This window comes from Trachypithecus francoisi, unplaced genomic scaffold, assembly GCF_009764315.1.
Source record: "Trachypithecus francoisi isolate TF-2019V2 unplaced genomic scaffold, Tfra_2.0 Lachesis_group8, whole genome shotgun sequence".
Taxonomy (NCBI): Eukaryota; Metazoa; Chordata; class Mammalia; order Primates; family Cercopithecidae; genus Trachypithecus; species Trachypithecus francoisi.
In genome coordinates, this window is record NW_022681473.1 from 102,904,459 (window position 1) to 102,930,709 (window position 26,251).

Below are 26,251 nucleotides of genomic sequence, written 5' to 3' on the forward strand. Positions count from 1 at the left end.
TGTTATTTAACAAATATAGTTTAGCAATATATTAATCTGATTTCCCACTACATGTTGAGGTGGGTGTACATCATTTGTGCCATATGCAATTGTTATATCCCAGGCATCAATGATACTCACACTAAGATCCTGGAAAATGTCCTTTATGATGAGATATTGAATGTAACCATGAAAGTCACTAAATCTTTCTGCATCATTGTACATCTCCCTGATGTTTTCTGTTTTGATGATAACCATAGTGTCTGGGCTTCTCAGAAGAAGACGCTTAATGGCTTTGTGGACATTGAGGGCCCTTCGGATAAAAACATCAATGGGAAAGGGTCTGAAATGCTGGCCCAGGGAAATAACAATGACAGTATTTTTTTCTCCTCCAGTTCTGTCAATGGCCCGGGTGAGGTACTCCATCTCTTTGACTGAATAGGTCATTGATCCTACCAAGGGATAACAATGTTTTTGCCACTGGATGTTGATGTTCCTATCCAAATCCACAGCAAGCTGGTGTTGCAATTTTCCAGATTCATGCAGATCCACTGACTTCAGTGCTGATAACAAATAGGCAATCCCAAAATAAAATGAGGATATAGTTACCAAGATTGAGTAGATATAAAGATAGAAGAGATTTAATTGGTATAATTAAATAAGCTAATCATGTCTAATTTATTATAGGTTTAGATGAGGGGATGTTTTTGAAAATTATTTGAACAGTCGAAAGTGTTACGTAGTTTCTTGGATTAAGATGGTGGATAGGAGGCACGACTAGCTTGCAGTTCCCACTTGGACAGACGGAGCAGCATGTGGAGACTCACATCATGAACTTTTGCTCCAGTAACTACCACAGGAACATACCAGGAAAGTCAGGAGAATCCATAGACCCTTTGAATGAACAGGATGACCACTGCAGCCTCTCTGAGATGCTGAAAAACTGTGTCCCTAGGGCAAGTTTGCATCCTGCCTATAGGACAGTAGCTGATGTGCTCTTGAAAGTGCCACCTCCTGGCTGGAGGCCAACGAACACAAAACCAGCACACTAAACAAAAACACAACCAAGGACCCTCACAGAGTCCACTTCACTCCCCTGCTAACTCCACTGGAGCAGGTGCTGGTATCCAAGGCTGCAAGACCTGAAGATGGGTCACATCACAGGATTCTTTGCAGACACTCTCCAGTACCAACCCAGAGACCAGTAGCTTCACTGGGTAGCGAGACTCAGAAGAACAAAACCAATCACTACAGTTTGACTCTCAGGAAGCCCCATTCCTATGGGAAGGAGGATTAAACCACATCAAGGGAGCACCCTGTGGGACAAAAGAATCTGAACAGCAGCCCTTGAATCCCAGATCTTCCCTCTGACATGTCTACCCAAATGAGAAGAAACCCAAAAACCAAATCTGGTAATACGACAAAACAAGATTCTTTAACTCCCACAAAAGATCATACCAGTTTACCACCAATGGATCTAAACCAAAAAGAAATCTCTGACTTGTAAGAAAAAGAATTTAGAAGGTCAATTATTAAACTAATCAAGGAGGCACCAGGGAAAGGTGAAGTCCAACTTAAATTAAAAACGTGATACAGAATATGAAAGGAAAATTCTTCAGTGAAATAGATAGTATAAATAAAAAACAATCACAACTTCTGGAAATCAAGGATACACTTGGAGAAATGCAAAATGCACTGGAAAGTCTCAGCAATATAATTGAACAAGCAGAAAAAAGAACCTCAGCGCTAAAAGACAAGGCTTTTGAAGTAATCCATCAAAGACAAAAAAGGATTTTAAAAAAATGAACAAATCCACCAAGAAGTTTGGGACTATGCTAAATGCCCAAACTTAAGAATAATTGGTATTCCCAAGGAAGAAGAGAAATTTAAAAGTCTGGAAAATATATTAGAGGGACTAATCGAGGAAAATTTCCCTGGCCTTGCTAGAGATCTAGACATCCAAATACAAGAAGCTCAAAAAACACCTGGGAAATTCATCACAAAAAGATCATTGCCTAGGCACATGGTAATCAGGTTATCTAAAGTCAAGAGGAAGGAAAAAAATCTTAATAGCTGTGAGGCAAAAGCATCAGGTAACCTATAAAAGAAAACATCAGATTAACAGCCAATTTCTCAGCAGAAAACCTACAAGCTAGAAGGGGTTCTAGTTTTAGCCTCCTTAAACAAAAAAATTATCAGCCAAGAATTTTGAATCCAGTGAAACTAAGCTTCATGAATTAAGAAAAGATAATCTTTTCCAGACAAATGCTGATAGAATTTGCCACTATCAGCCAGCACTACAATAACTACTAAAAGGAGCTCTAAATCTTGAAACAAGTTATCAAAATGCACCAAAATAGAACCTCCTTAAAGCATAATTCTCACAGGACCTATATACAATAACACAATGCAAAAAAAAATCAAGGTATTCAGGCAACAAGTAGCACAATGAATAGAACAGTATCTTATACCTCAATACTAACATTGAATGTAAATAGCCTGAATGCTCCACTTAAAACATACGGAATGGAAGAATGGGTAAGAATTCAACAACCAAGTTTCTGTTGTCTTTAGGAAAGTCACCTGTTAATAACACATAAGGACTCACATAAGGTAAAGGGGTGGAAAAAGATATTCTATGCAAATGGACACCAAAAGCAAGCAGGAGTAGCTATTCTTGTATCAGACAAAACAAACCTTAAAGCAACAGCAGATTAAAAAGACAAAGAGGGACATTATATAATGATAAAATAACTAATTCAACAGGAAAATACCACAATTCTAAATATATATGCATCTAACATTGGAGCTCCCAAATTTATAAAACAATTACTAATAGACCAAAGAAATGAAAGTGATGGCAACATAATAATAGTGGGGAACTTTAACATTCCACAGACAGCACTAGACTGGTCATCAAGACAAAGTCAACCAAGAAATAATGGACTTAAACTATACCCTACAACAAATGGACTTAACAGATATTTACAGAACATTCTACCCAACAACTGAAGAATATACATTCTATTCATTAGCACATGGAACATTCTCCAAGGTAGAACATATGATAGGCCACAAAACAAGTCTCAGTACATTTAAGAAAATCGAAAGTATATCAAGTACTCTCTCAGACCACAGTGGAATAAAATTGGAAATAAACTCCAAAAGGACCCTCAAAACCAAGCAAATACATGGAATTAAATAACCTGCTCCTGAATGATCATTGAGTCAACAATAAAATCAAGATAGAAATGACGGGCGGATCACGAGGTCAGGAGATCGAGACTATCCTGGCTAATACGGTGAAACCCCATCTCTACTAAAAAATACAAAAAACTAGCCGGGCGACGAGGCGGGCGCCTGTAGTCCCAGCTACTCGGGAGGCTGAGACAGGAGAATGGCGTGAACCCGGGAGGCGGAGCTTGCAGTGAGCTGAGAGCCGGCCACTGCACTCCAGCCTGGGCGGCAGAGCAAGACTCCGTCTCAAAAAAAAAAAAAAAAAAAAAAAAAAAAATTCTTTGAACTGAACCATAATAGTGATGTAAGCTATCAAGACCTCTGGGATACAGCAAAAGTGATGGTAAGAGGAAATTTCGTAGACTTAAATGCCTGCATCAAAAAGTCTGAAAGAGCACAAATAGATAAACTAATGTCATATCTCATGGAACTGGAGAAACAAGAATAATCAAAACCCAAACCTGGCAGAAGAAAATAAATAATGAAGATCAGAGCAGAAGTAAATGAAACTGAAACAAAAATAATACAAAAATAAATGAAACAAAAGCTGGTTCTTTGAAAAGATAAATAAAATTGATAGACCATTAGCAAGATTAACTAAGAAGAGAGAAGATCCAAATAAGCTCAATTAGAAATAAAATCAGAGATATCACAACTGATACCACAGAAATACGAAAGGCTATTCAAGGCTACTATGAACACCTTTAAACACATGAACTAGAAAACCTAAAGGGGATAAATTCCTGGAAATATGCAACCCTCCTAGATTAAACCAGGAAGATACAGAATCTCTGAACAGACCAGTAACAAACAGTGAGGTTGAAATGGTAATAAAAAAATTGCTAATACAAAATTTCAGGATAGATTCACAGCTGATTCTGTCAGACATTCAAAGAAAAATTGATACAAATCCTATTCACACTATCTCAAAAGATAGAGAAAGAGGGAATCCTCCCTAAATCATTCTGTAAAGCCAGTATCATCCTAATACCACAACCAGGGAAGGACACAACAAAAAAAGAAAACTACAGACCAGTAATATCCCTGATGAACATAGATGCTAAAATCCTCACTAGCTAACCAAATCCAACAGCATATCAAAAAGATAATCCACCATGATCAAGTGGGTTTCATACCAGGGATGCAGGGATGGTTTAACATACGTAAGTCAATAAATGTGATACACCATATAAACAGAATTAAAAACAAAAATCACATGATCATGTCAGTAGACACAGAAAAAGCATTTGAGAAAATCCAGCATCTATTATGATTAAAACCCTCAGCAAAATCAGTATAGAAGGGACATACCTTAAGGTAATAAAAGCCATCTACAATAACCCCCCAGCCAACATAATATTGAATGGGGAAAAGTTGAAAGCATTCCCTATGAGAACTGGAACAAGACAAGGATGCTCATTCTCACCACCTCTCTTCGACATAGTACTGGAAGCAGTTGGACAAAAGGAAGAAATAAAGGGCATCTGAATCGGTAAAGAGGAAATATTTTTACTTCCTGTTGCTGATTATAAGATAGTATACCTAGAAAACCGTAAAGACTTATCCCAAAAGCTCCTAGAAATGGTAAATGAATTCAGCAATGTTTTAGAATACAAAATTAATATACACAAATCAGTAGCTCTGCTTTACACCAACAGCAACCAAGCTGAGAACCAAATCAAGAATTCTACCCCTTTCTCAATAGTTGCAATAAAATAAAATAAAATAAAATAAAATCCTTAGGAATATACCTAGCCCAGGATGTGAAAGACCTCTACAAGGAAAACTACAAAACACTGCTGAAAGAAATTATAGATGACACAGATAAATGGAAACACATCACATGCTCATGGATGGGTAGAATCAATATTGTGAAAATGACCATACTATCAAAAGCAATCTACAAATTCAATGCAATTGTCATCAAAATACCACCATCATTCTTCACAGAACTAGAAAAAACAATTCTAAAATTCATATGGAACCAAAAAAGAGCCCTCATAGCCAAAGCAAGACTAAGCAAAAAGAACAAATCTGGAGGCATCACATTACTTGACTTCAAATTATACTATAAGGCCACAGTCACTGAAACAGTATAGTACTGGCATAAAAACAGGCATACAGACCAATGGAGCAGAATATAGAACCCAGAAATAAAGCCCAATACTTACAGCCAACTGATCTTTGACAAAGCAAACAAAACATAATGTTGGGGAAGGACACCCTGTTCAACTGTTCAGCAAATGGTGCTGGGATAATTGGCAAGCCACATATAGAAGAATGAAAGTGGATCCTCATCTCTTATCTTATACAAAAATCAACTCCAGATGGATCAAAGACTTAAATCTAAGACCTGAAGCCATAAAGATTCTAGAAGATAACATTAGAAAAACCATTCTAGACATTGACTTAGGCAAAAACGTCCTGACCAAGAACCCAAAAGCAAATGCAACAAAAACAAAGATAAATGGATGGGACTTAATTAAACTATAAAGCTTCTGCATAGCTAAAGATACAATCAGCAGAATTAACAGACAACTCACAGAGTGGGAGAAAATCTTCACAATTTATGCATTCAACAAAGGACTAATATCCAGAATCTACAAAGAACTCAAAGAAATCAGCAAGAAAAAAAAATCCCATCAAAAAGTGGGCTATGGACATGAATAGATAATTCTCAAAGGAAGATATACAGATGGTGAACAAACATATGGAAAAATGCTCAACATCACTATCAGGGAAATGCAAATCAAAACCACAATGTGATACCGCCTCACTCCTGTAAGAAAGGCCATATTCAAAAAAATCAATAGATGTTGGCATGGATGCAGTAATGAGGGAGCACTTTTACACTGTTGGTGGGAATGTAAACTAGTGCAACCACTATGAAAAACAGTGTGGAGATTACTTAAAGAACTAAAAGTAGATCTACCATTTGATACAGCAATTCGACTTCTTGATATCTACCCAGAGGAAAAAAAAATCATTATACGAAAAAGATACTTGTACACTTATATTTAAGCAGCAGAATTTGCAATTGCAAAAATATGGAACCAGCCCAAATGCACCTATCAATCAATGAGAGGATAAAGAAAATGTTTTATTTGTATGTGTATAATATAAAATGTTATATATATATATAAAATGTTATACACACACATACACACACTATGGAGTACTAGTCAGCCATGAAAAGGAATGAAATAATGGCATTTGCAGCAACCTGGATGGAATGGGAGGCTATTATTCTAAGTGAAGTAACTCAGGAATGGAAAACCAAACATCGTATGTTCTCACTCATATGTGGGAACTCAGCTATGAGGATGCAAAGACCTAAGAATGATACAATGGACTTTGGGGACTCGGAGGAAAGGTTCAGGGTTGATGAGGGATAAAAGACTATACTCTGGGCTCAGTGTACACTGGTCGGGTGATGAGTGCATCACTGTGTCAGAAATTACCACTAAAGAACTTATCCATGTAACCAAACACCACTGGCTCCCCAAAAACCTATTGAAATAAAAAAATTAAAAATTAAAAAAGTGTTATGTAAATGTGAGAGATTATGTTCATGCTACCTTATAGAATCATGTGGAATCTAGTGGAGTGGGGATGGAAAGGTAGTGAAGTAACTTCCTTGGAGGATTATGTGGTCAGTTTTGTAGATGTTATTTTTGTACATTTTGTTGACTGTAGACTAAACTCATTTGAGGATAGAGAATGGTACTAATTGATGGTCTTTTCATAAAAAAACATGTAAACCCTATTTCCCCAGCCACTGTTTAAATTCCCTCAAGACTGAAATTATCTTCTGTACTTCTGTGTTTCCTTCACGTATGCATGGGATAATATTAAGTGCCTTACTATAATAATAAGTACTGCTAGTCATTTGTGGAACCCTTTACAATATACAAAGCATTTATTTGGACTGATCTATCCATTCACTTCAAGGATCCTCTCATGTATATTTAATTGACACATGAATAGAATGAAATGAAGTTCTTCCATTTTCATCATATTAATTAGACTTTTACCAGAACATCAGGGCTAACTGCTTTGTAGTTAGAACTTTTGAGGAAAATGTGCAGAGAAGGATTATTGATGCTTTGTAACATGGGATGGTCTTAGAAGCAAAGGGCTACATTTGAAGACTTAACTCAGTGAGGCTGGAAAACAGCGATGCTCTAGGGTAAGTTGGAGGAAAATGGCAGAACTATTTTCTTCACTCTGCTTCCAACTTACTTCAGTTTTCTTTTCCAAATCATACTCTGGCCATAGAATTGAACTTTTAACACAATGTACAACAGTTTTTTTTTTTTTTTTTACGACAAATTAAAAGATGAGTTGAAGAGGTAGGTCACTCCAAAACTCAGTCCTTTATATGACCTAAGAGAATCACTGTTACGGAATATGATGCTACGAGGCTGTTACTAGACCTTGAATTTTGTAGATGAGGTAATTGAGGTTTCCCTAGGAGTTTAGTCATTTACCAGAGATCACAATTTAAAGCTCTCCCTTCTGTTGAGAATTTTTCTTATAACTTAGAACTAAGGCCCTACCAATTTTCCTACTTTTATTGGATCAACTTTCCTTCTAAGTTTGAGATCATGAGTGGCCTCATTTTGGGAAGGCCAGTATGGAACCACAGCTACTGCATTTCTCTCAGTGATGAGAGCCAGGATCCGGGGTCATAGAGGGACAGCCAATAGTGGTTTTGTAGGTGAGGTTGCTAAGGTCTACTAGCAAATTTGGAGTTATTACTGGTGCACTCTTGGTTTAGTAAATAGAGCAACTGAACTAGGATTTTAGCAATTGGATTCTATCCCTGACCCTTAAATTAAGTAATGATAACAATTGCAACGGCTGTTGTTTTTTTGGGTACTTTCTATGTGCCACTACACCTTACAATGTGTTAAATACTTTATATCCATTACTTCATTTAATCTTCTATACAAGCTTGTATTAGTCTGTTTGCATTGCTATAAAGGAATACCTGAGGCTGGGTAATTTATAAGGAAAGGAGGCTTATTTGGCTGATGGTTCTGCAGGCTGTACAAGCATGGCATCAACATCTGTTCAGCATCTGGTGAGGCCAGGAAGCTTTCAGTCATGGCGGAAGGGAAGGGGAGCCAGTGTGTCACATGATGAGAGAGGAAGCAAGAGAGATGCCAGGCTCTTTTAAGTAACCAGTTCTCACATGAACTGACAGAGCAAGAACACACTCATTACCATGGGGAGGGCACCAAGCCATTCATGAGAGATTCACCTCGATGACCCAAACACTTCCCACTAGGTCCCACCTCTGGTGTTGGAGATCATGTTTGAACATGAGATTTGGAGGGGACAATCAGTTAAACTATATCACTATTATTATTCCTGGTTGATTGATGAGAAACACCAGGCAGGGAAAGTAAATAACATGCCCAAAGTCATTGTTTCTAAATAGCACAGCCTAGGTCTGTTAGACTCCAAGCCCGTGCTTTACTTGTGCCTACCTGATGCAGTCTACTTCACTTCTGACATCTGTTCTCTTAGGTAATGATGACAGTAATGATACCTTACACAAAAGAGAACTTAACCATGTGAGAAGCAATATTCTAAATACATTGTATGCATTACCTTATTTTACCAGATAGAAATTATTTTCATCTTTAGTTGACAGATGAGAAAACTGACGGATGGAATGGTTATGTAACTTGTTCAAAGTCACCCAGATAGGAGGTAGGGAAGTCAGGTTTTGAACCCAGGCTGTCTGGTTTTAGAATCATACCCTTAATCATTATGCTGGTTCTAGAAGCTGGACAATTTAATATCTTAAGTTATCTTTGGCTCCATCAATAGTTTTCTGAGCCTACTGGGTACATACTGAAATGTGAATTCTGCAGAGATAGGGATGTAGTAAACCTTTTTCTACACTGGTTTCCTTCCAGTTAGATAGCTGTATTTTTTTTTAAAGGAAGGATAACAATACCTTGTAAAAAATTTTGGTGTGTTGTGATTGAGGAATATGAAAAATAAAGAGGCATTTCCCATATTCCCTTCTCCTCTTTGAAATGGAAAAGAAGTTTTTGAAAGGGGTAAGAATTATAACTTAGACTGAGGCATACTGTTGATACTGGCTTTGAAGTATTCCATCCACTGGCGGATCGTGGAATCTCCCATTAGATATATGAGCTTTCCTCTCAGGCATTCCTTCATTTTGACTGTAGCCAAACTACAGGAGACAGGATTCCATGTGTTTCTCCAGACATGCCCACTAGGGATTGTGGATGTCATTCCAACCTTGCATTTCTCTTTCTTTGCAACTGTTTCTTCTGCCAAAGAATCAGTAAGACAGGATCGTCCAAAACATCAAATTACCCATCAGTATTTACTAAGAGCCTTCTATCCTCTAAGTATCCTAAGAGGGGGTAAGGGTGGTGGTAATGGTGGAAAAAGTCTTATTGAAGTATTCTCTTAATGGAACAGATTTTTTTTTTAATAAAAATTTTTCTGTGATGTGAATTTCCTAAATAATGTGCATTAATGTTCATTAGAAGAGTATATGTTTCCTCCTAGAAAAAAAAAATGGCTTTCTGGGGGAAAATTTAAGTATTTTCTAGCCTTTCTATGAAAGTAAAGTCATCAATTCTTGCATAGGAATGGAAGCTCAATTATATTATCATATTAGCTCACTTTACCCCTAAGTTTGTCACACTGTAAGTGTCTTAAATGCCACCATCAAAATACAAATCCTTTGAGTTAAATAAAGGTGATATAAAAAATACTAACAACTAGTTTGACTTGGGAACTGGCCAATCAAAATGAATATGGCTATAGGCTGGACAGTGTCTTGGAGGTCCAAGATGGGCCAGGGATTAACCCCTTAGTCTTGGAGGGGTTTAGAAGAGTCTTGGAATCCAAGTGTTGAGGTAGCCATGATGATGAGGAAGCCATGATGGTGAGGAGCCCATGGCAGGTTTGGGGCAGTGATTATTAATCAACCGAGAGAAGTAGTTTAATATGTTAATAACTGGTATGAGTGTACTCGTGTATGTGTAGTGAAAAACAACATTTCTACATCTAGGTATGTATTTACACTTCAGTGTAGATAGGTTTATTAGTGATTAGCAAGGCTTTCTTTCTCTTTTTTTTTGTGATTAGCAAGGTTTTAATGCTGAACTTGCAGAGACATAAAAGCTCTTGCCTTGAATCATTTTAGATAGGAGTTTCCTAGGCTATTTGGATTCAAAGAAATTGGAGAGTAATTAGTAAATATAAGTGTGGACGTTCTATTTTGTATGCTAACAATTGTTTGAAAGGTGGCAAAGATCCAGAGGGAAGGATTATAATAAATTGACACCCAGATGGCAGGTTGGAAACCTCTAGATGGTGATGGGCTAGTGGTGATGTGGGAAGAGGTGATGGCAGTGGTATGAAGAGGGGTGCTGTGGTGAGGTAAAGAACTAGGTACAGAATTGGGAAAGAGTTAACGCTTAAAGGTTATTGTATAAATTGGGCAGGGAATTCACTGACTGACAAATAGACTGATGATACGAGTTACAGTTACTAAAATTGGCTTATGATATCCCGGTGATTCAATTATTCACTCACCTAGATAACTGGTGTCTTGGCCAACCTTAGATAAGCCAAATGAAAAGAGTGCTGATAGGACTGAAACAGTGAACAAATCCAGTAGAAAGAAGAAACCCTTTAAATGGGTCTAGAACTAGGCACCACCCACCAAACACAGGAGTACTTACTGTTGCATTTGGAGACACTAATCGTATTGAATTTTTCCATAATCTCTACACCCACATTTGACCTTAAAGACACAAATACAGAAATTAATCTGTAGGTGGCCTCAAATGAGGAAACATACAGAAACTAGATTATCCAGTGCCTCAGTTATTTCTTAGAGATAAGTCAATTATTATGCCTACAGTTTCAGGCCATTTAGTAAGTTTCCATTTCTTTGCCTATTAGGCTATGGGATACAGTTACCCAGAAGGTATGTAAGAGGATTTATTGAGATGCAGAAAAAATGTATTAGAGCACACACACATATACAAATGTGCATTTCTCATTTTCATTTAGTTTTTATTCTGTATATATTTTAATCTCATTTATAAGAATTAAATATTCAAAAAGTTTGTGGATTACTAGAGAATGGGCACTGTCTCTAAATGAATTCACAGCTCCTTTCCCAAAAGGCTCTTACTAAAGACACCCAAAATTGATGCACTCACAAGACTTTTCTTTGGATCAGTATATAGGCCAAATTACAATATTTGCACACGTAGTCTCAAGAAGTAATTATTTTTACCTTTCAAAGAGGCTCTTTTCTTGTTTGCTAAGATAAGAAACTTTCTTGTTCTCAGAATGCATATGAGTGAGTGCAGCACAGGGCATGTGTTGAGGCCTCACACAGTAGAAGGCTTCTTGGTCTCTGTTGTCCAGGTACTGGCACAATTCAGCATTTGTGTTTAGGACCAGGCCACATTCAGAGTGGACTTGGGAAGTGCCATTGATGAAATGGCCAATGAAGATCACCCTGTCATAGCCTTGGTTCCTTGCACTCCAGAGTGCTGACACCCCTTCACTGGGGTGGATGAGCAGCAGAGACAGGGAGACCTGGCCCTCCCAGAATAGAGTGAAGCTGACCAGGTAGGTACCATTGTTGAAGTCAGTCACCTTTCCTGAAGCACCTGCCATCAGGGCTGGGGAGGACATCCTGGCCCTCAGGAAATCCCCACCATATTGCTTCCTGTGTCCCAAGTGGTCCCTCATTTCCAGCAGGATGTCCAGCTGGTCTCCCCTGCAGTACGTATCTCGAGGGTTGAGGATGGTGGCTTTGCTGTGTGTGGCGCTGGTAGTGGTGTTCATGTGGGTGAAAGGTCTGGGTGGGATCTGCTGATCTAGTTTCTCTATGATTTCCTTTATTCTGAGTTCAGTCTCTGTTAGTGGCTTTAATGGTATCAGTGGTGCTTTAAGGAATAAGGACTTTATGGAATTGTTCCAGTGATGGAGGGAGATGGATAAGTTTAGAGCAGACCAAATCTGAAATGACAGCAAATGTGATATGAGATGGATAAATTTAGAGCATACCTGAGCTGAAATGAGAGGAAGTATAACATGCTATGAAATTAACCTGTTCCTAGTTCCTGTTCCTGTCATTTTTACTTATTATGATTTTCAATATTTATTTATATACTATTATCAATGTTATTTAAATTATCCAATAAAAAGACATAGAATGGAGACTGACTGATGGGAGGGACAGAAGGACAGGAGGTAAGCAAGATGGCACAAAGGCAGGGCACCAGGAGGAAAGTCTGTTACTACTATGATAGGGATATTGGAAATTACTATTATGGACGAGCCCACCCAAGGAAGCCTCACTGAATCTGCATGACCCACAGTTTGCTGCTCAACTATGGGTTCTACTGAAAAATGGAAACCCTCACCCTCACAAAGCCAATGCTGAGGAGATGACCAAGTACCACAGTGATTACTGCATTAAATTATTGTGCTCCATCTGTCCAGATTACGTGTCCGAGCACAGCAAGCAGATGTGGAGATTTAATTTTAGTGAGGACTGTCCAGTATCTAATGGCCTGTTTGACTTCTGTCAGTTGTCTACTGGTGGCTCTGTGGCAAGTGCTGTGAAACTTAATAAGCAGCAGATGGACATTGCTGTGAACTGGGCTGGGGGCCTGCACCATGCAAAGAAGTTCAAGGCATCTGGCTTCTGTTATGTCAGTGATACAATCTGGACCACCCTGGAACTGCTAAAATATCACCAGAGGGTGCTGTATGTTGATGTTGATATTCACCATGATGATGGCATGGAAGAGACCTTCTATATTACAGGCCAGGTCAGGACTGTGTCCTTTCATAAATATGGAGAGTACTTCCCAGGAAATGGGGATCTATGGGATATTGGGACTGGCAAAGGCAGATATTATGCTGTTAACTGTCTGCTCCTAGATGGGATTGATGATGAGTCCTTTGAGGCCATTTTCAAACTGGTCATGTCCAGAGTAATAGAGATGCTCCTGTCTAGTGTGGTGGTCTTATGGCATGTCTCAGATGCCTTGTTTAGGGATCAGTTAGATTGCTTTAATCTGACCATCAAAGCGCATGCCAAGTGTATGGAATTTGTCAAGAGCTTCAACCTGCCTATACTGTTGATGGCAGAAGGTGGTTACACCATTTATAATGTTGCTCAGTGCTGGAAATAAGAAATAGCTGTGGCTCTGGATATGGAGATTTCTAATGAGCCTTCATACAATGACTACTTTGAATACTTCAGACCATATTTCAAGCCCTACATCAGTCCTTCCAATATGACTAACTAGAACACTAATGAGTACCTGGAGAAGATTAAATAATGGCTGTTTGAGAACCTAGTAATGCAGCCCCATCCACCTGCAGTCCAAATGCAGGTGATTCCTGAGGATGCTGTCCCTCATGAGGGTGGCATTGAGAATGAAGAAGACCCTGACAAGCATCTCCATCTGTTTCTCTGACAGACGAATTACCTGTGAGGAAGAGTTCTTCGGTTCTGATGAGGAGGGAGAGGGTGACCGCAAGATCTCTCCCATCTTCAGAAAATCCAAGAGGGTTAAAACAGGATGAGAAAGAGAGACTCGGAGATGAAAAAAGAAGTCACAGAAGAGGAGAAAAACAAAGGAGAAGAAGCCAGGAGCCAAAGAGGTCAGGGACCAGGTCAAGCCGGCCTGAGGGAAGCTCTCCAGCTCTGGCTTCCTGCCTAGTCCCCAATCTTTCTCTCCCAAACTCTCAGATTTTATGTTTTCTATTTCTCCAGGTATTCATATAAAATTTATTAAATATAAATAGTTCCAGGGACTAGACAGAAATCAAGACCCTGAGCCCAGGGCAGCTATGCTGGGTGATCTCTTCTAGGAACTGCCTTGCCACCCATCCCTCTGCAGGTCTTAACTCCGAAGCATAAAAGGTGCCAGGTCTGGGTGAAAGGAATACTTTTGTGCAAACATGAGACAAAATACTGAAATGCCAAGTGCCTGCTTAGTACCTTTGGAAAGGTGCCTTTATTGCGCATTCTAAAAGGGGTCGCTGGGTCTTCAAGTATGCCCTGTTCTTTTCAGGCTCCTAAAGTAACATCAGCCATTTTTAGTTTGGTTCTATTCTCATACCTTCTCACTGGCCTCAAGTGAGCCAAAAAACTCACACTGACTGCCATCTGTCTTCCCCCAGTTGTGCAGGTGGAGGATGGTAGGCTAGTCTCCTGCCCTCCTCTACCTGCAGAATTGGGGGAGTTTTGAGATACTATTTTTATTTTTGTGAGACTCTGTAATAAAATGGTATATTTCTATACTCCCTACCCCAAAGACATAGAATGGTTGAGTAGATTATAAAAAAACAAGACACGGTTCTATCCTTCTGCAGGAGATTCACTTCATCTTTAAGGACACATATAGACTGAAAGTGAAGTAATGGAAAAAGATATTCCATGCAAATGGAAACCAAAAGAGAGCAGGAATCACTACATTTATATCAGATACATTGGACTTTAAGTCAAAAACTGTAAAAAGAGAAAAAGGAGGTCATTATGTAATAATAAAGGGATCAATTCATCAAGAGAAATACATATATATAAATATATATATATACACATTCAACATTCAGAACACCTAAATATATAAAGGAAATGAAACAGGAGCTAGAAAGAAATTATTTAGGTAGACAGTGAGGGTAAAGGAGTCCTTGGCAAGGCTTCCCTTTTTAACAAAAAGGAGCCCCTAAGTCATTTCTTTTCTAACAAAGAGCAGCCCAGAAAATCAAGCTGCAAACATAGATAAGCAAGCTGAAAGCTTGTATGGTGAATGCTGGCGGCTGTGTCAATAGAAAAGGGCTAACTGAGGGCCAGGCATGTTCAACATGGAGGCTCCATCTTCCCTTTTATTTGTCACAGTGTGTACAGTAAAAAAGCAGGCAACATGGAGCTGGCCAGGTGGAGAATCCATCTGCATAATAAAAGATTAGAGTGGGACAGCCAGCTTCTTCACATGCTATGCAAATGGCACACCTAGTCCTAACAAGTTCTTTGTGTGCTATGCAAATGGCACACCTGGTCTGACCAATCTTTCTTGCCCTATGTGAATCAGACACTACCTCCTCAAGCTCATCTATAAAATCTCCTGCACTTCACTGTGGACCAAAAGACCCACTCAAGACCCCTCTGTCTACACAAGAGAGCTTTTCTCTTTCTTTTGCCTATTAAACCTCTGCTCATAAACTCATTCCTTGTATGTCCATGTCCTTGATGTGAGACAACGAACCTTGGGTATTATCCCAGATGAACAATGCCATTTCATTGTGGGGGCCCACTTGGGATCTGAGGAAGATTCATCGGAAGGGTGAGTGTAGTAGTGGACCCCAACTCCTTCATTTCAAGGCTGTCTGCTCTCCATTTTAAAAATCAAACCAAATACTGGGCCCCCAATCAGCCATTTAAAAATTTAGCATGGCTACCAGCCTTACAAGACTCAGGGGACAGACTTGCCAGGGAGAACTTAGCTAATCTCCCCGTGTCCTCAGAGTGCTGGGAATGTTGACTTTGCTTCTAATTGGTTTCCTTTTACAGAGAGCCAGCTGTCATGTGGGGCTGGAAGAGGTCAAGAGGCACTGAAGGTTCCTGGCCAGGAAGACACCCTGGTGTTACCCGAAGGCTTCTGGACTAATTCCAGCCTCCAACAGCCTGGTGGATGATGGCAACAGGATCTCCAAGCCTTTTCTATTGCAAATTTTCTCCTTTCCTATCCGCAAATTCCATGTCTCCTACCCACTCTCTATATGCAATGCTTTGATACTTTTTACAATTCAGTCAAGTAATCCTGTTAGGCAAGGTCAGGAAATGCTATAGTACCTGGGAATATAGCTCATGGGATTATTGTTTTTGTGAATTTCTAGGCAGAGGGCCTCCTTCTCTCCCCCACACCCCCTGTGAACATCTTTCTCTTTACCCTTGGTCTGGAGAGTACATTGTATTTCAAGGTCAACAGCACCACCTAGTCAAGTAGGAACCCTATCCCATTAGGCATATTATTGACCATTTGCCAAAACACTCTTAGCTTCCCAATTCTTGCTTTTTGTGCCCCTCTACTAGAGACCAGGCTTTATGCTCCTTCTGCAAACAAGAAAACTCTGCCTTCAACAGTGAGGAGAAAAAGGTCCTCCAAAACCAAATTTTAGTCTCAACACGGTCCCATCAGCAGGAAAACCACCATTTGGTTCCTATGTTCTTTTAAAGCACCTATTCTGCCTCCTCTTAAAATGGTACTTAAATAGTAAGGGGAATTTAATTCTGGAAGTTAACCAGAGCCACTGCCTAAGAATAAATACTTTAGTACAGGCCATAATAGCAAATTGTACAGCTCAAACCTGCATTCTCTCTCAGTTAAAGGGCATTGCCCAAATGTAAATGTAACACAGTCTCTCTCGACATCCATTTATTGGGAGTCATGCAGATCACACAGTCTAGGAAGTCAAAGGGAAATCACCAGCAGAGGACTAGAATCACATGGGTGAGCATGACTAATCCCAATTGATTGGTTCCTCTGGTTTCATTGCTGAGGGTTATGCCTGTATCAGTGGACGGCACCTTTAAAGGATGCCAAGGCTCAGGGAGCCAAGGAGGGAAAACAGTTGGGGGGATGCCCTCCACTGTCTTCCCCTCCACCCTAGGCCTTTCCAAAGGAAAGGAAGGTGACTAAAGGGACATCTTTTTTCTTGCTTCTCTTTCTAGATGAATAACAGACTATCTTTGGTCTGCACTCCTCTGGAGTGCTTTCTGAAGCACTGGGATTCCTTTGACCCCAAGACTGAAGAAAAAGTGACTCATTGTCTTTTGCACAAGGGTGTGGCCTTCTTACCATCTTCAACCAGCCTGGCCTGCAGAGGGGAGCCTTGGTTTTAATACTATCCAACAATTAGATGTTTTCTGTAGACGGGATGGCAAATGGTCAGAGATCTCTTATGTACAGGCTTTCTTCACCCTGTGAGACAACCTAGAACTTTGCAAGCATTGCACAATCAGCTCAGCTCTTTCAGCAGTCATATCAGGAGGACCCAATGGGAATGATTCCCCAAAACTAGAGAGGAAACATCCAGGGGAACTATTTGAGGCAACTATTGAGTGTCCAGGCCCTTCTTGTCCTCCCTCTCTGAGGCCCCCTCCAGCTGTGCCATCAGGTCCTTCAGCTCCACCATTTCCAAAACTCCCCACTACCCCAGCTTCACTCTTACCCTTATAGGATATGCTCAATGGAGGTGATGTCACTAGGGTTCCCTTCTCATTGCAGGATCTTAGGCAAATAAAGGGAGATTTAGGCCGATTTTCTGATGACCCTGATAGGTATATAAAAGCTTTCCAAAATTTAACCCAGGTGTTTAACCTCTCATGGAGGGATGTTATGCTGCTCCTATGCCAGACCCTAACTGCAGCTGAAAAACAGGCAGCTCTGCAGGCAGGAGAGAAATTCGAAGATGAACAATATGTCTCCTATAGTAGGCCAAAAGGGAAAAAAAGAAAATAGGGAAAGTGAAGAAATAGGGGAACCATCATTTCCAATAGGAAGGGAGGCACTACCTCTTGACTACCTTGTTTGGAACCCCAGTGACATTACAGATGAATGGAAAAGGAAACACCTTTTAATGGGTATATTGGGGGGCCTATGAAGAACTAGGGCCAAACCTCTTAAGTACTCTAAACTGTCCATGGTAAACCAAAATCCAGAAAAGAATCCCACAGCCTTTATGGAAAGGCTGAAAGAGGCACTAATAAAACACACCTCCTTGTCCCCTGATTCAGTTGAGGGACAGCTCATTCTAAATGACAAGTTTATTACACAGGCAGCTCCCAATATTAGAAGGAAACTACAGAAGTAGGCTATAGGGCCAGAGAGCATTTTGGAGAATCTCCTGAGGGTGGCCACCTTGGTCTTTTATAGTAGGGACCAGGAAGAGGCCCAGAAAAAAGAGAGGAAACACAAGAGAAGGACTGAGGCTATGGTAGCTGCTTTGCAGGCTTGCAAAGTCTGGGATCCCTGAGGTGCATCTGTGAGTTGCTATCAATGTGGGAAGTAAGAGCACTTTAAAAAGGAGTGCCCAGGAAGCAAGAAGAAGCCACCTCAACCCTCTCTAGCCTGTGATGGGGACCACTGGTGATCAGACTGCCCCCAGAGATGGACATCAACAGGTTCAGAACCAGTCTCAGAGATGGTCCTGGGGCTCAACCCTGGCTCTAGTGGCTCAAACTACCATTACAGCACAGGGGTCCAGGTAATTCTGGAAACTGAAGGAAGGAAGGTGGACCTCCTTCTGGACACCAGAGCCAGCCTCTCTTTTCTCTATAATCGAGGCCTCCCCTCTTCCCATAGCATGAGAGGTGAGGGGTGTCTCAGAAAAACTAATCTGATATGTCTTTCTCAACCCCTTAGTTGCAGTTGGGGGGACATATTGTTTACATGTGCCTTTTAAATCATGCCTGAAAGTCCCACTCCTTTATTAGGTAGAGATATTCTAGCTTGCATGGGGACCAGCCCCAGGAAAAAGTCTTTTTCTCCTCCAGTGGAAGCTAATATCAATCCAGAAGTCTGGGCAACTCAAGGAAGAATAGGTTGAGCTGTAACCACTATCTCAGTCTGGATCTATCCTAATGATCCCACTTTTTTTCCTAATCAGAGACAATATCACCTAAAGCCAGAAGCTAAGAAAGGGCTAGAAGCCATTATTAATAACCTGAAGATGCAGGGCCTCCTTAAACCCTGTAACAGTCCCTACAACACCCCAATATTAGGAGCACAAAAACCCAATGCAGAATGGAGGTTCATTAATAAGGCCATAGTCTCAATCCATCTGGTAGTACCTAATCCCTATACCTTGCTAATCCAAATACCTGCGGGAACTAAATGGTTTACAGTCCTAGATTTAAAGGATGCCTTTTTCTGCATACTGTTACATCCTGACTCTCAATACCTATTTGCCTTTGAAGAATCCCTCTGGCCAAACTGCCCAGGTAAAACGCATGGTGCTGCCTCAGGGGTTTTGAGATTATCCCTCATTTGTTTGGACAGAAGCACTGTCAAAGGACCTCTCGGAGTTATCCCATCCTCAGGTAAGGGTCTTGCAATATGTGGATGATATACTGCTCTGTGCGCCAACTGAGGAAACCTCTTGGGAAGGCACTGAAGCTCTTCTTAATTTCTTAGCTGACAGAGCATGTAAGATTTCAAAATCTAAGGTCCAACTTTGCAAAACCTTGGTAAAGTACCTTGGTTTAGTGCTTCTGAAAGGATTAGAGCATTAGGGGAAGAAAGAATTAAACCCATTTCCTCCTTCACCCTCCCTAAAATCCTCAAGCAACTGACGGGATTTTGGGGCATTACAGGATTTTGCAGGCTATGGATACCTGGGTATGGTGAGATAGGTCATCTATATCACTTCATAAAAGAAACTCAAGTGGATAAAACTCATCTCCTAACCTGGAAACCTAAAGCTCAAAAGGCCTTTAGCCAGCTAAAGCAGGCCTTACTTAAGGTACCAACCCTCAGCCCTCCTGTAGGGAGGACCTTTAATCTTTATGTATCAGAAAGGAAAGGAATGGGCATGGAAATTTTAATTCAGGCCTGAGGACCAGCTCAACAACTAGTGGGCTACCTGAGTAAGAAACTTGATTTGGTGGGTAAAGGATGGCCAGCATGCCTCTGAGCAATTGCCATGTTGGCCCTACTGGTACTGGAGGTCACCAAACTAACCCTGAGAAATGGCTTAACTGTTTATGCCCCATATAATGTAGCAGGATTGCTGTCTTTTATGGGGAACCTTTGGCTAACAGACAGTTGGCTCCTTAAATATCAGGCTGTGCTGTTAGAAGGGTCAGCAGTTCAGTTAAAAACTTGTTCTTGCCTAAACCCAGCCACTTTCCTCCCCAAGAAGACTGGGGAACCTGAACATGACTGTGAGCAAGTTGTGGTACAGATCTATGAAGCCAGGGAGAATCTCAGGGAAACTGCCCTAGAAAATCCATACTGGACCATCTTCACAGATGTCAGTTCCTTTGTAGAGCAAGAAGTCCGTAAGGCAGAATATCCAGTAGTCCCTCTGAATGATGTTATTGAAAGTGCACCTCTCTATCCAGGCACAAGTGCTCAACTAGCTGAACTGATAGCTCTTACAAGAGCACTTGAATTAAGCAAGTGAAAGGTAGCTAACATTTACATTGACTCCAAGTATGCTCTTTTAGTTCTCCATGCTCATGCTACCATTTGGAAGGAAAGACACCTTCTTACCACTGATGAATCTACTATAAATTACCACCAGGAAACTAACAGGTTGTTATCCTCAGTTTTCCTTCCATGAGAGGTAGCAGTGCTGCATTGTAAGGAACATCAGAAGGGAACAAATGAAATAGCTGAAGGAAATAAGTTAGCAGGTCAGGCAGCCAAGTCAGCAGCAAGAAAGCCTCATGGCATCAACTTGAAGCCCCTCTAACCTGGAAAGGCTCCATAAAAGAAATTAAGTCTCAGTACTCCCCCGCAGAAATAGAATGGGCCATTTCTCAAGGGTTTACTTTCCAGCTCTCAGGATGACTACAGTCAGAATATGGCAAACTCCACTTGCTAGCCTCCAGCCAATGGCAAGTCCTTAAAATCCTTCACCAAATGTACCTCGAAACAATAAATTGCTCATGGAATTCCAGACCCCTGTATGATGTTTGCTAAAAGTAGTGACCTACAAATCTGTGGGTGAACAGGATATGTCTGGACTGACAGCCCTTGATGCAAGGATTATCTGAGATATTGACCAGGGTCTATTATGTCCCTAATTTTTTGAAAGTCCATTTGTCAGGTGGACCCTTCTCATTGAACAAAAATCATATAATCATCTCAATAGAAAAGGCATTTGATAACATTCAACTTTGCTTCAGATAAAAATATCTCAACAAATTAGGTATGAAAGAAATGTACCTCAAAACAATAAAAAACATGTATAAACAATAAAATCCATGTATAACAAATCCACAGCTAACATCACATTCAATGTGGAAGAGTTGAAAGCGTTCTGAAATCTGGAACAGATAGTGTTGACTGCTTTTACCAGTTTCATTCAACATAGTATTGGAAGTCCTAGCCAGAGCAATTAAGTCAGAAAAATAAATAAAGGGCATACAAATTGGAAGGAAGGAAGTTAAACTGTCCCTGTTTGCAGACCACATAAACTTATATTTAGAAAACCCCATAGACTTCAATGAAAAACTGTCAGAACTGATTTTAAAAACTCAGTAAAGCTGCAGGATACAAAATCAACATAAAAAAATCAGTAACATTTCTATACACCAATATCAAACAACCTGAAAAAAAATCAATAAAGCAATTTCATTTACAGTAGCTACAAAAAAATCTTAGGAATAAATTGATCTAAAGAGGTGAAAGATCTCTACAGTGAAAACTACAAAACATTGATGCAAGATACTGGAAAACACACACACACACACACACAAAATAGATATTCCATGTTCATGGGTTAGAAGAATAAATGTTAAAATGTTCAGACTACTAAAAGCAATCTACAAATTCAAGGCAAACCCTATCAAAATACTAATAATATTCTTTGTCAACATAGCAAAACAATCCTAAAATCTGTATGGAACCAAGATCCAGAATTGCCAAAGCTTTTCTGAGCAAAAAGAACAAAGCTGAAGGCATTGCATTACCTGACTTCAAAATATACTACAAAGTTATAGTAAACAAAACAGTGTTATACTGGCATAAAAATAGTCACATACACCAATGGAACAGAATAGAGAACACAGAAATGAATCCACATATTTACAGTCATCTGGATTTTTGACAAAGTCATCAAGAACATACAATGGGGGAACAAAAGTATTTAAAATAAATGGTGCTGGAGAAACTGAATATCCATATGCAAAATAATGATATTAGACCCTTTTCTCTCACCATATACAAAACTCAGTTAAAAATGAATTAAATACTGATATGTATGACCCAAAGTATGAAAATACTAGAAGAAAACATAGGGAATACTGTTCAGGACACTGGTGTAGCCAGAGGATTTTTGGATAAGACCTCAAATGCACCGAGAACAAAAGCAAAGATAGACAAATGGGATTATATAAAACAAAAAACTTCTTCACAGCAAAAGAAGCAATCAAGTGAGTGAAGAGTTAACCTCCAGAATGGGAGAAGATATTGCGAACTATCCATCTGACAAGGGATTACTATCCAGAGTATACAAGGAACTCAACCAACTCTATAGCAAAAAAAAATCTAATAATCCAATTAAAAAATGAGCAAAAGATCTGAATAGACATTTGCCAGAAGAAGATATACAGATGGCAATCAGGTATATGAAAAGGTGCTCAACATCATTGATCATTAGAGAAACACAAATCAAAACTACAATGTAATATAATCTCACTTCTGTTAAAATGACTTTTATCCAAAAGACAGGTAGTAACATATGCTAGTGAGGATATGGAGAAAAGGGAACCCTTGTACACTGTTGGTGGGAAAGTAATTAGTACACCACTATAAAGAACAGTTTGGAGGTTCCTCAAAAAACTAAAAATAGAACTACCATATGATCCAGCAATCCCACGGCTAGGTATATACCCAAAAGAAAGGAAATCAGTATATCCAAGAGCTACTTGCACTCCCATGTTTATTACAGTACTAATTACAGTAGCCATGATTTGTAAGCAACCTAAGTGTCCATCAACAGACAAATACACAAAGAAAATATGGTATACATACATGATGGAGTAGTATTCAGTTATAAAAAGAACAAGATTCTGTCCTTTGCAGCAACATGGATGGAACTGGAGGTCATTATGTTAAGTGAAATAAGCTAGGCACAAAAGACAAACTTTGCATGTTCTTTTTTATTTGTGGAAGTTAATAATTAAAACAATTGAACTCATGGAGTAGAATGATGGCTACCAGAGGCTGGGAAGGGTGGTGGGGGCATGGAGGTGAAGTAGGGTTAGTTAATGAGTACAAAAATATGATTAGAAAGAATGAATAAGATCTAGTATTTGATAGTATAACAGGGTAGCTACAATCACCAATAATTTAGTTTACATTTAAAAAATAGCGAAAAGAGTATAATTGTATTGTTTGTAGCACAAAGAAAAGATAAACTCTTGAGGCAATGAATACCCCATTTACCCTGATGTGATTACTGTGTATTGTATGCTTGTATCAAAATATCTCATCTACCTCATAAATACATACACCTACTTTGTACCCACAAAAATTAAAAATTCAAACAAATAAAAACCAAAAATAGAGATATTCTGTTCTTTAGATGTTCCCTTAAAGAAAGTAAAAAGATGAGGTAAGCATTGCAAGAAGATAAGTGCAATGCATTTATCTGTGACAAAGAAAGAATGTGTATGTGTGAACACACACAGTATTTATCCTCTCACATATTGCTTAATGATTATCAGGTATGTTGTTTGGTATCTAGCTATTGAAACTCCCCTCCTATGATCTACAAGTCTTGTAGTTTAGCCTTTCCTAGAACAGATGAGATAACAAGCAAAAATAAGCTTTTGTAAACCACATAAATAAAGCATTTCCTACCTTTGTGGAGCTCTGGAAAAGTGTAAAAGTGATCCAGGAGGCTAATATAAACAACAGTGCCCACAGTGACTTATACTTTATCATACTTATTTTCATGATTAGGATCCTACAAGAGACAATACAAAAACAGGCACAAAAACATACAACAAAACAAAACAGAAAAGCAAACAAACGTGGGAAACATTTGAAATTTTTTTGACTCATGATTACTTTTTAGCCTCAGATAAGTAACTCCCAGAAGTAAATCTTCACCCTCCAAGCTATATTTGGTATCTCCCAGGTGCTCTCTTTTAGCTATCTGCTTGTACGTGCTACAGAACAAATATTTCATGGAGCCTACTGTGAACTTTAAGAAATCGAGCAGCTAAGGGCCTGAAGTATGCAAGCTTGCTTGTGTCTAGATGAAGTCTCCAGACTATGTGTCACCTAACTATCAGGTTCCCTGTTTTATTCCCTTAAACTCAAGGGCAGACACAAAATACTCCAGCAAATATTGACACCGAGAACCATATGATTATAGTGTCTGTTGAATATAAATTAGTTTTTCTGTTTCATTAATGCCAATCTGTTAATATGTCCTCCTTTTCTGTTTTGGCAGGCTTTCTAGCACCTCTGAAGCTTGAAAAGAATTATTTTAAAACATTTCTTACTTAAAAAACAATTCAGGCCTTTTCAGTATGTTTCTATGATTTGTCTTAACATTTCTCTTTGCACTGGAATTCCAAGTTCTCTTTTAACTTGGAACTTTAAATTTAACATCAGATTGCTTGAATGCTGCCCTTCTAAAACTTTCCATCCCTCAAAATGTACCCTCCCCTAGAAGCACCTTTCACCCCAGGTCCCTAGTTTATACATGGGCATTAGACATTTCTGCACCCAAAAATAAATGTTACACTTTTCCCTCACCCTCCCAGTTTTACAAATATTTTCATACCTTTAGTTTATAGATTGTTCAATCCCATACATAGACTCTCTGGCGAGCTAGGAGTTGAGGATTTCTTCTGAAGCCACCAGTGTGCTACTGGCATACCTCTCCTTTGTCCCACAATAAACTGCAAATATATGTTACAGTTTCTTTACCTTTAGCATGGATTCACAACCTTTTGCTTGTTTCAGCTAAGAAGGAAGTGTCAGCTACGTCAACTCCACCTTAAGGAGGGGCCTGGATCACAAACTGTAGTTATTAGCTCAAGCAGAGGCAGGAAGGAGAAATGAAGTGCTCTGCATAGTAGGTTATATGATTTCAAAGTCCTGAAGTTTTATGAGTCTAATTCTAGTTACAATAAATAACTGATGAGAAAAATAGTGTTTGATAAATAATTGTATTTAGTTAATACAATTTGATAAATATTATAGTTACAATAAATAACTGATGAGAAAAAGAGCCAGAAGTTTGAATGATGGAGAGTAATCGTCAGCCGAAAGGCAAACTTTCTAATTTCCATCTGAGCGTTATTGTCAAGACCCAGTTGGCAGGATTCAAGTGCATATTATCTCATACATAGTAGGTTTCAATACAATTTGCTGAACTGAACTAAAAGAACTTCAAATATAACAAAGGGAAGACAATAATATTAATTGCATCTGAGACTAACAGAGTGACAGCTTATAGTCATGGGTTTGAATCCTTCTGGGATTTGTATTCTTGATCTGATGAAAACAGTGCTGGAAATAGCAGGCACCCAGACAGCTGCACCAGTGGCCACAGGAAGCATTAGCTGCTGGCCCTGTGGCTCCCTCCATGGGTTTATTACTGCTGCCCTACGCAGGAGGGTAAACTTATTTAAGCATGCCCATCCATCTTTCCAGTCTTATGTTTTTAAAAAGATGGAATCAAGACCAATTTCACAACTGGTCTTCTTGTTTCAGATCTTGAAATTCTTCCATCTTTGATCCTGTTCTACCAACTTCGCCTTAACAATACTTCTTTATGTCTTTACATGATGACCTTTGGAAAAGCTGTTTTAACCTTATAAAACTGGGTCTATGATTGTCAAATTTTTCACTGCGGAGCCTATAATAAGAAAAAAGTATTTGCAGTGGGTTTGGTTTGGCTGCTCCATAAAGGACTGATGCCAGCACCCACCCAAGTTCACAGTCTACTCTGAGACATATAGATTTATAGATTTTAATTTGGTTTGGTCACATAGATTTTGAAATCTAATGTTAACCTGGGATCTTTTTATGAGGTAGGCATAATAGATATGCTTGACTTAAAGAACCAAGAGCACAGAAGAAAGTTTGAATGATTTGTGCAGGTCATCTGATGAACTTTGAAACAGGACTGAATCCAAGATTCCTGTCATTTTGATCTCTATCACTGTGTGTTTATAGTGTATGTGTATGACAACATAAGCACAAAGAATGAAAAGTAGGAAGTTGGAAAAACTATCTTGAAGTCT

General features: G+C 39.3%; 1 protein-coding gene and 1 pseudogene across 3 annotated transcripts; one reads left to right on the plus strand and one right to left on the minus strand.

Annotated features, from left to right (window-relative positions):
- LOC117080569 (NXPE family member 4) lies at positions 1-24,978 on the minus strand. 3 transcript variants are annotated; one of them, XM_033205708.1, is made up of 6 exons: positions 24,784-24,978; positions 23,850-23,955; positions 11,522-12,255; positions 10,959-11,020; positions 9,324-9,530; positions 1-542 (listed from the first exon to the last, which is right to left on the minus strand). In XM_033205708.1, exons 2-6 carry the CDS (start codon positions 23,943-23,945, stop codon positions 7-9), a joined length of 1,635 nt encoding a protein of 544 aa, XP_033061599.1. In that variant the 5' UTR covers positions 23,946-23,955; positions 24,784-24,978; the 3' UTR covers positions 1-6. The 3 variants fall into 3 exon arrangements, with proteins under 3 accessions (XP_033061599.1, XP_033061600.1, XP_033061601.1); XM_033205709.1 differs by lacking the exon at positions 9,324-9,530 and having other exon boundaries at positions 24,784-24,947; XM_033205710.1 differs by lacking the exon at positions 23,850-23,955 and having other exon boundaries at positions 24,784-24,941.
- Positions 12,420-13,860, plus strand: LOC117080570 (annotated as a pseudogene).
- Positions 24,979-26,251: the final 1,273 nt, after the last annotated feature.

Excerpts from the sequence above, each read along its gene's own strand:
- LOC117080569 (XM_033205708.1), bottom strand. The coding sequence starts at position 23,945 with ATGAAAATAAGTATGATAAAGTATAAGTCACTGTGGGCACTGTTGTTT. Across the intron at positions 12,256-23,849 it reads TTTTCCAGAGCTCCACAAAG|ATTTGGTCTGCTCTAAACTT; the intron begins GTAGGAAATGCT and ends CTGTCATTTCAG. Across the intron at positions 543-9,323 it reads CTTCAAAGCCAGTATCAACA|CACTGAAGTCAGTGGATCTG; the intron begins GTATGCCTCAGT and ends ATTTGTTATCAG.